Consider the following 16,707-nt stretch of genomic DNA (forward strand, 5'->3'; position numbering starts at 1 on the left):
TATCACTTCGGTCACGGTAAAAACTTCTATGTGAAGTCTTATTACTGAAATTAAAGAAATAGTTCACCCAGAACATCATTTACTCACTCTTATATTGTTCCATATCCATCTCTAAAATTCTTAGGGTGGCAGGAAAAAAAAATCGGTGAAATAATGGAAAATATAGTAAAAATACAGTAATTTTCCCAAATTAAAATACGGTTTGTAACTTTAATTTTATATAGGTTTTTTTTTTATAGCTTTTTAGAATTGTGTAAAAATATTAAATTACCTAGAATATGATCAAACACTGCTTTAATACAAACACAAATAAGTCTTAAAAGTGCAAAAGAGTGTTGTCATTTTGGGTATATTACACAATGAAGAAAACTGCGAGTTCTCTGGAGAGATCTGCACGTGATTGGACGATTAATGCAGCGCGCGTGTTGACATTCAGGACCCCTGACTGCCTGTCATTCTGCCTGTGGTAATCACATACGTGCATAACATTAGCTTTTAATTGCATCATGTATCACACAATAGCCATTAGGGCTAATTATTGAGTGGTGAGGGAGAAACGTTTGGCACTGGATGGACTGGGCAGCACGTCGGCAGTGCTGGAGTCGTTTAATTCTCTCTATCGCTCTCTCCTTCTCTTTTGCTGTATTAAATATGGACAACTTTCACTTGTGATGATAACTGCTCATTTGCTCCATTTTGAAATACTTTTATACGTTTAGCATGAGCTGCTTAAATAGGCACCACATGCAAAACACATTTTAAAGCATCTCGAAGTGCTGCTTTTTAAAGAGGCAATGATATGCCCTTTTACAAAGTCTTGATTTTGTTTTTGGGCTCTAGAACAGGTTTTCATGTTGATTATTTTCCTCATATTCTCCATTGTTGCGGCTCCTCTCTTCCCGGTCTGTCAGTAACGCTCTGTTTAGTTCCTGTCTCTATGAAGCCCCTCCTTCTGAAAAGCATAATGTGTTCTGATTGGTCGGCTGGAGCAGTGTGTTGTGATTGGTCAATGTTTGGGAAATGTACCACCTTATACCATAACCTTATAACTAACTCAACCAGGCCCTGCCCCTTTATTCTGTATGAATTATTTAAATGAGGAATATTGTGACGTGTTCGTTCCCGAAAGAAAACTCAAGACTACAATGGAGGCGTTTCAGGAGTTCAGAAACACTGACACTCATAGAGAAGAACTCTAATAGACTTGTTCATGCTCAAACAGCAACATTACACACTAAAGAAAGCTGAACATGTATAAAAGGCATATAGGTTCTCTTTAAGATATCTTTTTGTCAAAGTGTAAGCATCACTTTTCAGTAATGATTGAACTATATGTTTGTTTATTATTAATATTTCTGCCATCTGGCATTTTTGATGTCACTATGCATTTTGGGATTGCCTGGATATGCAATGCTGCCTTAGAATTTGGCTTTTAAAATTAAAGGAGAACTCCGGCGCAAAATGAACCTTTGGTCTAATTACACATTGTTACCTAGTCAACCGTTATTTGAGATTTGTTTTCATGATTATCGAATGTAAATAGTTTTATCTCTAAAAACAGTTTAGCCTATAAAGCTAGTATAACGCTAGTATATTGGGCATAGATCAATGACAAATAAAAATCGCTTGTTAATACCACTAACAAGGCTCAAAATAGCCCCACACTAACACGGTAGCATAATGAGGGTCCCTACCTTCAAACCGAAGCATTGAGAACTTTGTCAGTGTCCAGACAGTTTAATAAGAAGATATTTAATACATACAGTCAACTTCGCGTATACAGGCAGGAGCCATCTTTGAAATACAGCCTTTACCAGTCGATCTACGAACGCCGAACAACTAACAAGGCTCAAAATAGCCCCACACTAACACGGTAGCATGATGAGGGTCCCCATTATGCTACCGTGTTAGTGTGGGGCTATTTTGAGCCTTGTTAGTGGTATTAACAAGCGATTTTTATTTGTCATTGATCTATGCCCAATATACTAGCGTTATACTAGCTTTATAGGCTAAAATGTTTTTAGAGATAAAACTATTTACATTCGATAATCATGAAAACAAATCTCAGATAACGGTTGACTAGGTAACAATGTGTAATTAGACCAAAGGTTCATTTTGCGCCGGAGTTCTCCTTTAAGATTCCTACTGTTTGGAACAACCTTAGCAAGCAATTCAATTTATGTAAAAAATTTGTGGGTTATTATGTACGGAGGCGTATTGCATTCACTTGAGGAAAAAAATCTACTCTGTTTTTCTGAATTAACGAGTTAATTATCTCAGAATTCCGAAATAATTTTTGATGGAAAAAAAGTTTTCGCTCTGTTTTTCTGAATTAATGACTTAAATATCTCAAAATTATGAGTAACTCATTAATTCATAAAAACAGAGTGAAAAAAAATGTTTTTCAAGAAAAATGTATCTCATAATTCTGAGATAATTAACTCGTTAATTCAGAAAAACAGAGTAGATTTTTTTTCCTCAAGTGAATGTACGCTTCCGTAATTATGCATATTAGATCATCATTTTAGCAACTTATTAGAATTGTAAGTGGAGCTTCTCATGCACTTTGCATTTGGAGCACTATCTGTACAACACACGGTTAGCTGCCTATAGAGTGTTTCAAGTCGTCACTTATGAGGGTTTATTTCGACAGCAAGGCAGCTCAGAGCCTTTTCTGCTTATGCATTGGTCTGATCATTGAATGTTTGCTCATTAGCTCCATCCTCCTGGAAGACCTCGCATCTCCTCAGTCTGAAATCCTTCATAACCGTTGTTCATCCATCAGGCACCTGGGACGCCCTGCTGACGCCCTTCACCATGCGGGGCCACGACTGGGCATGATGGTTCCCTAAGAGGCCCATTATTTATTGCCAAATCCAATTAAATTCTCAGTATTAAAGTGACAGCTTTGCTGTTGGGTTGTGCTGCTGAGTTATTCCTGATAGGAGGACATGAAACATGATTTTCTTTGTTTCCGATTCACAATGAAAATGAGCTTATGAGATTCACCGAGAGGACGAAATGATAACGAAATCTGTAATTATGCCGTAATGGTGGTTTATTTTAAACAAGCTGTGGATAGACGCGGTTAACTGGCGGTCGGTGTGCACTGGGTTGTGAAACTGAGACACATTTATGACCTGATGGGAAACTAATGCTGCTAAAATGACATTGTTTGAATCATGCATGGCTTGTTAATTCATCAAAATGACACCTTTGTTTAGACTGTCATATTTTTTTTTTTTTTTAAATAGGAAGAAATGTTCAGACATTTGTTATAATTTACATATTACCTTTTCTACCTTTGTAAGATAATACAATAATACAAATAATACACGTATATAAGTGAAAGTAGTCAATAGTAATTTGATAATTTTTAACTGTGAGGCTTCCAGTTATTTAACCTGTGCAAAAACAGTCCGCTATGCTGCTTTTATCATTTATTATAATATGGCAAACTGGTATCTGTTATCATATTATTTTATTATCAAAATCATAAGCAGACTGGTTTGTAGTGCAAATCGTTATTCTGTTTATTGCGTTTTGCAGTTATTTACCGTATAGCGGACAATGAAACTGAAGTTCACATGACACTCATTCACAGAAAATAGCTTATACTTCCGCATTGCAAAATAAGGTGGAGAGAGCGGCACGTTAATCTGAAGCCTCACACATTCAAAGAAATATCTGACTTCCACGTTGCAAAACAGAATGGATAGGCTTTAGATAATCAGCAGCTGTCAAACAGTCTATATTTGTGTGTGTGTGTGTGTGTGTGTTGCAATATTTGAAAAGCTCTGACAGTGGCAGGTGCTTTTTTTGCCGTTCTGATGAGAGCCAATCAGCTCGCAGCTCTCTCCGTGTCGCGTCATCTGGCACGCTGAAGAAACGCTGCGTTTGATTGACAGCTGCATCCAGGTTCACAGTTTACTGGTTTCACTGAAAGAGCCAGAAATGCCAATTTAGACAGGAGTGACAAAAAGTTTCCATCTAAATGGAATAATTTTACCACAGGGAATTCTCCGCTCAGAGAAGGGAGGGAAGGAGTCAACAGTGGGGTTTTTCTTCTCCTAACAAGGCCTGAATGACAAACATATACAGCAGTTAGAGGCTGACAGAACGGCCGAGTGAGAAGGGAGAGAGAGAGAGAGAGAGAGAGAGAGAGAGAGAGAGAGAGAGAGAGAGAGAGAGAGAGAGAGAGAGAGAGAGAGAGAGAGAGAGAGAGAGAGAGAGAGAGAGAGAGAGAGAGAGAGAGAGAGAGAGAGAGAGAGAGAGAGAGAGAGAGAGAGAGAGATAAACACCAGCTGAAAAGATGAAACTCTCTTGTCAGCTAAACCCTTACACAGCTTTACCATGGTAATATGGGCGCTTCTTACACTGTTTGAGGGAGATGCGTATTCATTTATTATGATAAAAAAAACACATTTGAAAACAACTGTTATTTTGTCTGAAACTGATTATGGTTAACAACAGATAGAGTCATTTGTCTTCTGTTTGCAAGTATATAGTTTATTAATAATTAAATGTTATAAGAGTTGAAATCAACAACAGTTTCCATATTGTTAAAAGGCCTCATTTTATAAAGAGCTTCACAAAAGATAAAGTAGTTTAACGGTCATATTTTGTTGACAAATAAAAGATCTCTCCTAGGGCTAGTGATTCTGTTCAAGTAGAGAGAACTTACCTCAGTCAATCTCTTTTCTCCTTTATTCACAATCAATAATGAAACACAAAACAATTCTCCATAAGCCTGCAGGATTAAGAAATGGAGGAAACTCATTTCCCCAAAAAAAAAAAAAAAAAAAAAATGTCATTGCATCTGCGTGAGAAATACTGCAGAACCGACTCTGAGGTCTCCGCTAATTGAATTCATCCCTATTTGTCGAAATAATACTTCTGCTTTTCAGGGCCTGGAGAAGGTTATACACTTTAGTTTATATGCTCAGTGATCCAAATCATAAAGAAAACATTCTCTGGCGCTCTTCCCAGCCACATTGTGATCTCTCTCGCGCCCTTAAAGAAGTTCATCTCTGAGTTCCCTAATGACTTTTTTTTTTTTTGGTGAATAAACAAAATAGAATTCAGTCCATTAAGCAGAAGGTGTTTAAAAAGCCTCAGGGGATCGTTCTCAGGAAAGACTCACAAATGCTTCTGAAAGAGATATGAAAGTGAATTAATGGTACATTTTATTTAAAGACTAACACATGGCCTGTTCTGTATTTGCACATTCTCATAGTTGTCAACAATATACACAATATTGCATTACTCCCTAAAAAGTAACTAATTGTGTTTACTTTTTTGTGTTACTTGTTCTCACCTGGGCTGGGCTTGCTTGTTTGTTTTTAATAACAAATTATCATAAGTTCTATTTTCGTAATTGTAAAGGCCATTTCCTTTCCCTTTCACCAAAGTTGAAATGAATAAGCCTCAGGCTGAAGGACATGTAAACCCACACCTGTACAGTAGAGGGCGCCGCTCAAACCTGTCGCAGAAGAACAGGACAGGAGAAGAGAACAGAGTTCAACACTCTTACTTCAATAAAACCAAAACATTAGTTTTATTAGTATGGGTGAATTGGATCATCGAAGGTCGGCAGCAAATACATTGGTTAATAAAGTGAGATTAAATACCTAAAGTATATTTGCGTAATTGAACATTTTAAATTCGGTTTTCATATTTATTTTGTTGTAAAATTAAAAGTAATGTATTACCTTACTAGTTATTTAAAAGTAATCTGTTTTCATAACTTGTGTTGCTTGGCATGCTTTACCCCCAACACTACACGATTAGAAGAAAAGGTTATAGAGCTTAAAGGGTTCTTTATATATATATATATATATATATATATATATATACAGAACTTTTAAGGATTCCCTTCATTATGGATTTAGTTTTTGTTTTTCAAAATTTCATTTTGATTGCATTTTATGAATTAAACAGCTCGTAAATACTTTATCAGTAGAAAAAAATTCAATCGCTCCTTAAACTTAAAGGAGTCATAATGTGCAATTTTCACTTTTCCATGAGAATCAATGTATGTTATGATTGACTAACGATTATACATTGGCCGGGATGCCGATATTCAAAAGTGAAGCGTTTGTTTACCCCAGGGTTCTTAAACTAGCCAACGTGCACGCGCACTCAAATACGAGATTTCAATTTCTCCCCCGACATGACGTCAAGACGGGGCCGGATATACCATATATGGACACCGCAGAGGAGGCCCGCCCTGCCCCTCTCCCCATCATATTCAGTCAAGAAAGATGCAGAAACGTAGTGCACACGTGAGTTGCTCTGTGGTTGACTGTCATAATCCACATTCTAATGTTTTTTCTTTACCCAAAACTGACCAAACTACAAGGGACAAGTGGATGAAATTTATTTTTAATGACGCTGTTCCAACAACCATCTCAACTTGCTCAACGTTAGGTGTCTGCGCTAAACATTTCACAAAAGAATCTTTTACAAATTTGGGGCAATATCAGGCGAAGTTGGCATCGAAGCTACGTTTGGAAAAAGGTGCCATTCCAACAATCAGGGACTTGCCTGAAATTGAAACGGTAAGACTGTGTTTTTATTACTATATTTTGTGTAACAAACAGCAGCTAACTACTAATGCGGTTAATGTATGTGATAAGGATAGATACATTTAAAAAACAGTCAAGAATTAATAAACATAAAGAAAAACATAACGTTACATGTCTGCAGATGAAAATTATTAAATATCTAAAAAACCACAACGTCAAAAAAGGCAAAAACAACACATTATAGCAAACGTTAATCTCTATAACCACTGTAAACTGAAAATAAAGTAGACTACATCTCCGTTAATGTAATCTACATTAAATTAAAGCTAAACTTATGTGGGAGAAAATAGCAAAAAAAAACGTTTTAGCTCGTTACTGATGTTAATGTATGTCTCAGTCAAAAAAATTATCTTTACCATTCAGAGACATGTTGATGTAGACGTCCTTCAATTGACTGTTGTTCCTCTTCCGTTTCCAGCTCTGGTTCAGAGTCTGGCTCAAACATATACGGTTGAATCCCGTAGGTCGCGGCCAGGTCGGGTTGCGCCATGATCTCTTTTTGGAATGATATGCTGAAGTTACCTGCGGTGTCAAGCCCCCTCCTTCCTGCCACCAATCAACGCGCCCCTCATTTGCATTATTAAAATGACCGTCCACGACAGCCAAAACCTCGCATCAGATCTCGCGAGACAATAATGCATTCAGAAATAAGGGTCAAACGAGCTCTGTGTTTATTTTTTTCCAATTTTTCTTTTTTAGAAGGGCATGAAATGACTATAATAGAGCGTGGGTATCAAAGTTAATACTACATTATGACTCCTTTAAAAGCATAATGCAATCATTTAAATGGTTCTTTAAAGTTGAGTCTAGAACCCTACACTGATAAAAACGATTTTGTGGTGAAGTAAATACTACAGAAAAAAACAATGTAATTTACATGAAAAAGTTAGTTCAGGCAAGAATAAAAAAAAAAAGGAAATTCTATATTAGTACTCAATTAAAGTGTGTAGAAATGAAAGCGTAAATATCAACTTTACAAAATAAAGTACAATTCCTCAACTTTTTCTGATACTGGTGTTCCCATCATGCACTGTTACCGTTATTCTGTATTGTCTAGTATTGAGGTCTCTGCGTTCACGGGGTGTGTAATTTCAGAAAAACATGTATTTACTTAGATGTTTCTAAGTAAAACATATTCATAGGAAGTGTGGTTTTATTCCCTATTATAGCGTTCAATGAATGAAAGGAAATTACAACAAAATAGATATTACTCAATCTTTTACTAACCAAGTTAAAATTACTTTTCTTTTTTTACTATCACTTAACTTAATTAAGTAGAGTTTACTTAATTCCATTTATGTGAAATTTACTTAAAAATATGCGTGTGCAATTTATTTTTAAAAAATGTGTGCAAAAACTTGCCAAAGAAAAATCAAGTAAATTTTACTTATTGTTTTTTTCAGTGTAGAGTTCCATATAGAACACCACTGAATATTTGTTTCTTGTACTTGATGAACTATTATATATTATATAATGCTGAACTATTTTGCATAAAATGTTTCTGATTTAGAGATAGGCCTAAACTTTGATAAAACCCAGAAACATACGAATGACACCACATGACTTCTTTAACATTCACATTTTTATTTATTTTTTCAATTTGAGTTTTGCTTTTAACATTAATTTAACGAGAAATTGATTTTATAAATAAACATAAGAAGAATCAAATCAGCCAGATGGCATTTGCTTCTTTGTGAAGTCTGTGAGATTTTTTAAAGTTGTTTCTGGTTGTCAGTATTGCAGTCGGTGTGTGTCTACGGCCTCTGTTCCACGGTGGCAGAAAGGTTTGGGAACACCATAAAGTAAAAAGTGTTGCTTTGATTTACAAGTTCATAGAAATCAGAGTCTTCCTGTGTGTATTCAACCCATGTGTGTTAAACTCACGCTGTTAAAGTTATCTTCGTTCTCTACAGATGATGAAACCAGAGACACGGATCAGATTCCATCAGAATGTATTTACAGTACAGAAATGACATTTCACACAAAATTATTTTAAAAATTATTATTTCACAAAATAACATAAATAATGAACAAAACCAACATGTCAGTAGTTTTATAGTTATGCATACAACAGTTTTTTCTTTGCTCTGCATAGGATTTGTACATATATTGAAAATGTTTTTACTATAATACTGTTTGTACAATGCGACAGCAGACTGTAAATTAAGAAAACACACATCAACAAAAAGTCTTTGGCAAATGTGATACAAGTACATTCTCTCAACTGTAACGTATATGATGAAAACTAAAGTTGATCACAACATGAACTAAAACTGGAGTGTACAGTACATAATTAATTATGATAAATGTTTTGCTGAATTGCACTTGTTGTAAAGCATTAAACAAAAGTTGTTGTTTTTTTTGCGTCACTGAAACAGCTTGACAATCCCAAAATGTTTTTGAGTTCTGAAAAGTAAACCATAAAGCCGATAACCATCTGTTGATTAATGGAACAGCTGCTAACTATTCTGTAAACACGTTTGGAGGTTTAAGTGCTTCGTCTGATCAGTAGTACACGTTTGTTTTTTCTCAAAATCTGACTGAAGATATTGGTCTTATAAAGAGCACAACCCATAGTGCAAACAATAACACGGAGGGGTGAGTTCACTAAACCACTGTTCGCAGTGAATCCGGTGTAACACGATCATATCAGTGGTCGCAATTCAACTCCCTCCTGAGAATTTGAACTAAACACATAAAAATGCATAATGAATGAACATAATCCATGCATACTGTAGTGTCCTTGTCATTATAAAAACGACATACAAAAATGCATCGAATATTTCCAGTTCCACTTCTAGTCATATCTGGTGTCCGACCAGGATTGACAGCAGGTTTGATGAAACGTTAGTCTCCTCGTCTCTGATTGTTTCTCACAGAAGTGTGCTAGCGTCCGCTGGCGTCGACCGGAGGAGTACGCCTGCTTTTATGTCCATGCTGAGTTTGAGTACATACTGTGTTGAGTAATAGTTTACTGTGTGTTGAGTGGAGTTTTACTGTTGGTTTTTGCGCTGTCCACAGACACACACACACACACACACGTTAGGAGAATCTGCTCCCATGCGTTGGAAAGGTTTTCCCTGTCAGAGACTCTCCGGATGTGATCCTCCAGGTGATCTTGCTCGTGTTGTAGGTATTCATAAATAAAGTGCACTCAGACATTTGGATAGACACTGAAAAGTACATTACCAGCACACTGACAGCATCTGAAACTAAATGCTTTTACATATAACAAGACTTTATGTTTGTAACACGTCATATTGTTCATTTCAGTGTTTATTGTTATGTGTTATGTTTTGTTATGTGATGTTATATTGTAATATTTTATTTATTATTATATAATAACACATTTATTGTCATATTGTTCATTTCAGTGTTTATTGTTGTTGTGTTATGTTTTATGCTATGCTATGTTGGATGTTATGTTATTTTAAATTATGTTAAGTTATGTTTTGTTACGATGTTATGTGTTGTTGGTGTTATGTTATATTGTAATTCACTTCAGTGTCTATCCAAGTGAACAAAAATAACCACGTTATGTATGAATACCTGTAAATGAGGAAAAATATAAAAGTATTATAAAAGCAGATGTTAATTCCATTGTACGTTTTAAAAATCCTATTTACCCTCACTCCATGAGATATACATGTATTGTTCATTTTTATGAGTCACGTGTGGAAGCCCGTCGAGGCCTGCGTGAATGGCTGAATTGTCGTTGAGATGTTTTTGTTCCTGATTGGTCTGTCCTTCATCATGTGACCGCATGAAACCACTCTGTCCAATCAGCTGCACTGCTTACACTGGCAGAATATGAAGTCCGAGTCCATGGGTGTGCCGCCTAAACTGGTTTCCGTGGTAACTAGTGGCGGTCATAGGCAGTGGCAGCAGTTGGGGGGGCGGAGCCTCTGGATGCACTATAATAATAGGGGGAACCTGAAAGTTAATAAGAAAGGAATGTACCATTTCAATACACCATGATTGACTGCATATTTGCTTTATGCATCATAGTATTTTGATTTTATGTATGCCAGTCCTTCTATGATTTTGCTATCACAGAAATTAATGCAAATTCCACCATTTTCTTCACTGCAACTTGCAATTTTGTCTTATTTTTGCATATTGACAAATTGAACTGATTACGTAAATGACTCCGTGAACACAAAGTGCTGTTTTTATTTACAGTATAGCTTACACAAACATTTACACAAAATGTTTTTATGTTATGTTATGTTGTTGTGTCGTGTTATGTTATACAATTTGCTATGTTATGTCATGTCATGTGTTGTGTTGTGCAGTTTCAATTAGCTTTTTGTATTTGTTTGATGACAGTGCTGTCGAATACAAAATAAGAGGATTGTATTGTAGCACAGATGATATTATTTTGACAGTAGCTGACTGTGTTGATGGCACATGACTGTGAGAGACAGGAGGTTGGTGGCACTCACTCAGTATTGCTGGGTTGCTGAATCTCCAGGCTTCGTTGTAGGTCGTGTACTGTGGATGGCTGTAGGGATTCCCTGAAAATTCACTCCCTGAAATGGAAACATACAGGCATTTTAAAATAATCCACCAGCAATTTTACATCACATCTGCTGTTACTTTGGGAGTTTATGATAAAACCTCAAACTTGTTCAGAAATATATTCTCAGATTTCTAAAACCCATTGTGTCCTGTTGAATGAGTGCCCTTTTTCCCCTCTCCAAAGTTTATTTCTCGTTTGTGGAATTTGGGCTGGAAGAAAGGCAGAGGCTTTGTGTTGGTCCAACACTGTTTGTCCTTTATGGGATAATAAAGCGGTGTTTTATCTGCGGTGCGCTGAGGTCTGTCAGTAAATCTCTCAGTAGCAGTATAGGTATAATGGACACGTCTGCCGAGACCTGCTGCTGCTCTTGTTACACGGAGCTGCTAAAAATAATGCAAGATCGAACCACATTTTACGAATTAGTTTGAGCTCAGTGATCTCAGAATGCCTTTCGTCTGGAGGTCTGCTGGACCAGTTCATTCTTTAGTCAATTGATGTTTGATGGTCAATAGTTAAAGGTTTCCTGCATTCACACACACACCAGTGAAATGCTGAGTGTCTACGGGCTGTTGTAAACACTACAGGACTTCATTTATTGGTAATGGTGTCTGGTCAGTTCATAAATGTAAGCCACTCTAATATTTTACTATTTGAGCTTTCATCAATGTATAGATGTTAAAAGTGAAGTGTGGCATTTTAAAAGTTAAAATACTGTTTTAATGTGCATAGACAACTATGCTAACATTCAGAAGTTTGGGGTCGGTATGATTTTTTAAATGTTTTTATAGAAGTCTCTTTTGCTCACCAAGGCCGCATTAATTTGGTCAAAATACAGTTTTCTATTACGTGTCGACTGATCCTTCAGAAATCATTTTAATATGCTGATTTGCTGCTCATGAAACATTTCTGATTCTTATCAGTGTGCTGGTTAATATATTTGATGATTAGAAAGTTCAAATTAACTTGTTTATTTGAAATACTAAATCTTTTGTAACATTATCAATGTCTTTACTGTCACTTTTGATCAATTTAATGACAAATAAAAGTATTAATCACTTTAAAATACAATAAAATCGTACTTGATCCAAACTTTTGAATGGTAGTGTATTTGTTTGAGAATCTCAACAGTGACTCGGTGAGTTTGGGCTGGGACTGTCTGTTTGTTTGACCAACGACAGATGGAAAAATTGGCGCATGGCACAAAGACAGCTTTCATAAAGGTGAATCATAATAACTACGCTTATGTTTTTAATGCATTTCAAGGTAAATATAAACTCAACCATTGATTTTTGTTCTGTGCATTAAAAAAAGTTCTCATTTTCAATTTTGTCAATTGCAAACAGTATCTCGAGATGCTCACCAGGAACCATTCCAGCCAGTGTGGACGTTGGGTAGCTGCCCTGTCCGGTGGGCGGGACGTGAGGTGGATATCCAGGTAAGGTTGTGTTGGCCATATCCCGTCCTGCACACACAAAACACAACTACACTCACTAGCTGTTCCATGCATGAACCAGCTGACACGCAATTGATTGCAAATGCATTTTGAACTGTAGAAATAATGATTTTAAACATTCAAATAGAACGGAATCCGTTTTTGGTCAAAAAACATTGCGTATCAAAGGATTTATTCTTGTCCTTTCGAGGTCAGAACAGAGAACAGATGTAAGCCCAGATCATACCGACCGGCCCATACCGGCCTCCACTAAACAGTCAATGTCTCTTCTTAGCACCAAGAAGCTCCACATTCAGAGCAGTAATTGGGACTGACGCTTGGCTGTCCTACCCAACAACGCAAAGCCCGGACCCAGCCGAGCGCTGAAGCCTGACACCCCTCACAGACTAATGTTTTTGTTCAAGTAAGGGGGGCTATGGAGGGTTTACTGGGGACGCTGGGGGAAACTTGGCCATCGGTTCAATTCTAATGAGCAGGACAGTGTCCTTCAAAGCTCAGCGAGTGTAATCCTGTGTGGACCAGGACCAGGCTTGCCAATGACCAGAAAAAACCTGCAGGCTAAAAATGAACTTAATATTGAACAAAAGCGTCATTAAAAAACCCCAAAAAAGTGCAATTTTAAAATAGATATTGTTACTCTAAAATCTGAAATTTATGCTAATTAAGCTACAAACCATTAAATCAACGTGAATAGCCTTTAATTAGGCTGACTAACTATGTTGGCTGGATTATTAATCAATTATTTCTTGGATGTTGGTGTCTTGGCGAAATCTAGGATGTGTTGAATGATGTGTGTTTGTTTCAGTTCCAGAGATTTATGATGGACAACTTGTCAATAATGCAGCGCAAGTATGCATTGCATTTTCAGTAATTGCCACAAGGGGACCATTAGCATCTTTTTATAACGTCGTCTTATGTTTTCTCTTTTATGGCAGAGAAGCAGTTTGAGGGAAAATTTGCTGAGCAATTTGCTAAAGTTAGTTAAACTGTTGACACAGAGTATTGTTACGGCCAAAAGAATGCATGCAAAAGTGCCCGTTATGCTAGTTTAAAGGCTCCTAATGTTGTTTTGGAGTCTCCTACCACAGGTTTACGTGCATCCAAGGTCAAAAAACACTTTTCTTATAATGTACAGCATACTATAATGCAGCATTAGCTCTTTTCTCACAGTGTGTGAAATGGTTCGGTCTCTCTAAACATCTCCTTTCCTAGAGCTTCCTCTGCTCTGATTGGTCAGATGGTCCAGTCTGTTGTTATTGGTCGACGGCTTGCAGCATGTGTCAGAAACCAAACAGCCATTAGCAAATCTGAAATGCAGCTTTTCCTCAGCACTTAATACACAGTGATATGAACATGAACGATGGCGTCGGTTTTACTGTATCAATCTTATCAAAGTGGATTTACTTTAGCAGCAGAAAACAGCGTCTTCTCGACACGAACAACACGAACCAAACTCTTCCAGTCTCAGATACACTACAGTGTTTGAGGGCGGGGCAAAGCAGACGCTGTTCGCCGACAGCCAATCAAGACCAGAGACTGGCATTATGCAAATTTGTTACAAACATGCGCAGGTTCAGCAGGAAGTGAGACTGGAATTACTGACGACTCGTTTCAGTTCAGAATCACTTCTTTCTTTCGGGAGACAATAACTCCATTTGTCTGCACTTTGATTCTGAAACTGTGCAGACCTCATACATTCACAAACAGCTGTATTATACATTACATGAAAGGTAATATCTGAAAAAAGCAAAATAGGGTGTACACAAGTGTGTAAAAGAGAGCCATGCTTCAATGCATTGAGCAAGCATTCACATGTTAGTTTGCATAGTTGAGAATGTTTCAGGCTTAAGAATTGCACTGCTGAACTTCAGCTTTTTACCTTCCTCAACAATCTGTCAACATACAAGAAACACACAACACCTGATGCTGGAAATCAGGGTGACCGTAGTATTATCTGAAGAAGTGGAAAGGGTTGAGTGCAAGCACTCTCTTCAACATAGCTGTATTAAATTCGCCACGACACGGACACTTTAATGTTCCAACAACGAGGCTACGGGAAACGTTTGACCTCTATTTTCTACATTCAGGATGCAGCAATTTATCACCAGCCAAAAAACACGGCACCCTAATTAATTACAACTACGCAAAGGATGTTTGGAGAGCCAAATTGCCCTAATTCCCTGGATGCACGGTGAAAGTCGTTTGTTATCAAATGTGTGCTCAAAGGTTAGTTTGCTTTCTGTGAAGATGGAATAAGCATTAATTTGTGTGACTAGGAGCGTGGTGCCCTCAGGTGCGGACAGACACGGGTAGCCGGTGTGTCGGGAGAGAGAGAAAGAGAAACTATTGCTTCTTTTAAGGTGACAAATTCATTGCATTTCCCAACAGCTTTTCCCATATAACTGGAGCAGGTTTAGCAGAAGCAATGAACCAGAGCTTTCCAAGATCTAGCGTTGAAGCTATTTTAAGGGGCAATATTTTTAGTATGTACTGTATGTATATTAGTTGGTTGATTGATTAGTTTTTAATAGAAAAAGCCAAGGACATAAAAGATGTCTATCTGTGAGGTATTCACAGTTCACCAAGAACTTACATCTCCTCTGGCACAGACTGCTTCATGAATCATTCATTTTTAATAGATTATGCAAATTTCCATGCATAAAATCAACAAGATCAATAACTGTGGGCATTTTAATTGGGGTTGGAAAACATTTTAAGGATGAGTGTAATCTGTGTTTCTTTTCCATTAAAGGAACCATTCATCTGAACATTGGATCTCAGCCTAACCAGTGGAAATCATTTCAATATTTTAGTTTTGCTTCAGAATATTTGGGACGCTTATATCGTGAATGTTTAAACAGGAATACATTCAGTGCTAGTTCAACCAAAAATGTTGTGCTCATCCTCGGTCAGTTCCAAACGTGTGCATTATAGTCGTCTGGACTATATTATCTTATTTTTTAAGCTTGAAAGCATTCGTCCCCATTCGCTTTCATTGTATAGAAAAGACTGAATATTCTTCCTAACATCTCCTTTTGTGTTCCACAGAAGAAAGGAAGTCATATGGCTTTGGTTTGAGGGTCACGAAGGTCAGTAAACGCTGAAAGATTAGCATGCTTATTATATTCATACCTGATTAATACAAACAACGCACAAATCTGTGGTGATGTGAAACTGCCATGAAACAGATAATCAGTCTGTCGACTACGAACCCACATTCTCTTTCTCTTTCTATTGCTTTCTGTCACCAGCCAAACACACACAAACACAATAATGGGCATAATGGCTTCCACATAATTATGTGCATTTTAATAAAAGCGGTGTATATTTATCTTTGACCTGAAGACGATCGTAAAACTGTCAGTAAACTTCACACATTTCATATTAATAACTGGCACAACAAGCACACTACGTTTTAATTAACCGTCCCATCATTTATTATTAACAAGAGCACATGAGCGAGAGAGAGAGAGAAACAAATACCCCATGCACGTTCCCTGTCTGCCATGAGCAAATGATGAATTTGTTTATGTAAATGTTAATATTTGATATCATTTTGAAGCTCAGCGCTGTGATAGAGCAGTTAAGGAACAAACGTCCTCTGTGCAACAGCTCGTTAGTCTGAAGTTGGTTTAATTATGTCCGTTATAAGACCAATATCACTACACATGAGACCTAATCTTCTACATGCATGTAAATAAAACATGACTGACACATGTATTAGCAGCATTTGAGTTTCAAGCATATTCAATGCATTATTAAATGGCATTAAGTTAACTGTAGGCACGATTTTAGAAAGGGTTCATAAACAGACAACAGTGGCCTAAATAAAGGACTAAAATAAAATTGCTGAACATTAACCAGTAGGTCTATGGTGACACTGGCCAAAAAGCAAACTAATTTCAGAAGTGGAGCAAGTTATTATTGCATTTTGAATATTACAAGCACAAACCCTCAGATTACCCAGTTTATCTCAGTTTAGTTATTTTAAATGCATTTAGTTATGACAAGTCTGGATTTTGTTTTTAGGCTCTACTAGAACAGGTTTTCATGCTTGAATGTTGATTATTTTCCTCATATTCTCCATTGTTGCGGCTCCTCTCTTCCCGGTCTGTCAGTAACGCTCTGTTTAGTTCCTGTCTCTA

At 36.9% G+C, this 16,707-nt stretch overlaps 1 protein-coding gene across 2 annotated transcripts in view; it reads right to left on the reverse strand.

Annotated features, from left to right (window-relative positions):
• Positions 1-10,242: 10,242 nt before the first annotated feature.
• The window catches only part of pax2b (paired box 2b), a 33,212-nt gene continuing 26,747 nt past the window's right edge, over positions 10,243-16,707 (reverse strand). The window contains exons 8-10 of one of the 2 annotated variants that reach the window (XM_056247268.1): positions 12,470-12,571; positions 11,033-11,119; positions 10,243-10,501 (exon numbers count right to left, since the gene is read on the reverse strand). In XM_056247268.1, coding sequence (XP_056103243.1) covers positions 10,383-10,501; positions 11,033-11,119; positions 12,470-12,571 — 308 coding nt within the window. In that variant the 3' untranslated portion in view covers positions 10,243-10,382. Of the gene's footprint in view, positions 10,521-11,032; positions 11,120-12,469; positions 12,572-16,707 lie in introns of both variants that reach the window. The other variant, XM_056247269.1, reaches the window with a different exon arrangement.

The sequence above is a fragment of the Rhinichthys klamathensis genome, unplaced genomic scaffold, assembly GCF_029890125.1.
Source record: "Rhinichthys klamathensis goyatoka isolate OS25496 unplaced genomic scaffold, OSU_Roscu_1.1 h1tg000045l_1, whole genome shotgun sequence".
NCBI classification, from domain to species: Eukaryota; Metazoa; Chordata; class Actinopteri; order Cypriniformes; family Leuciscidae; genus Rhinichthys; species Rhinichthys klamathensis.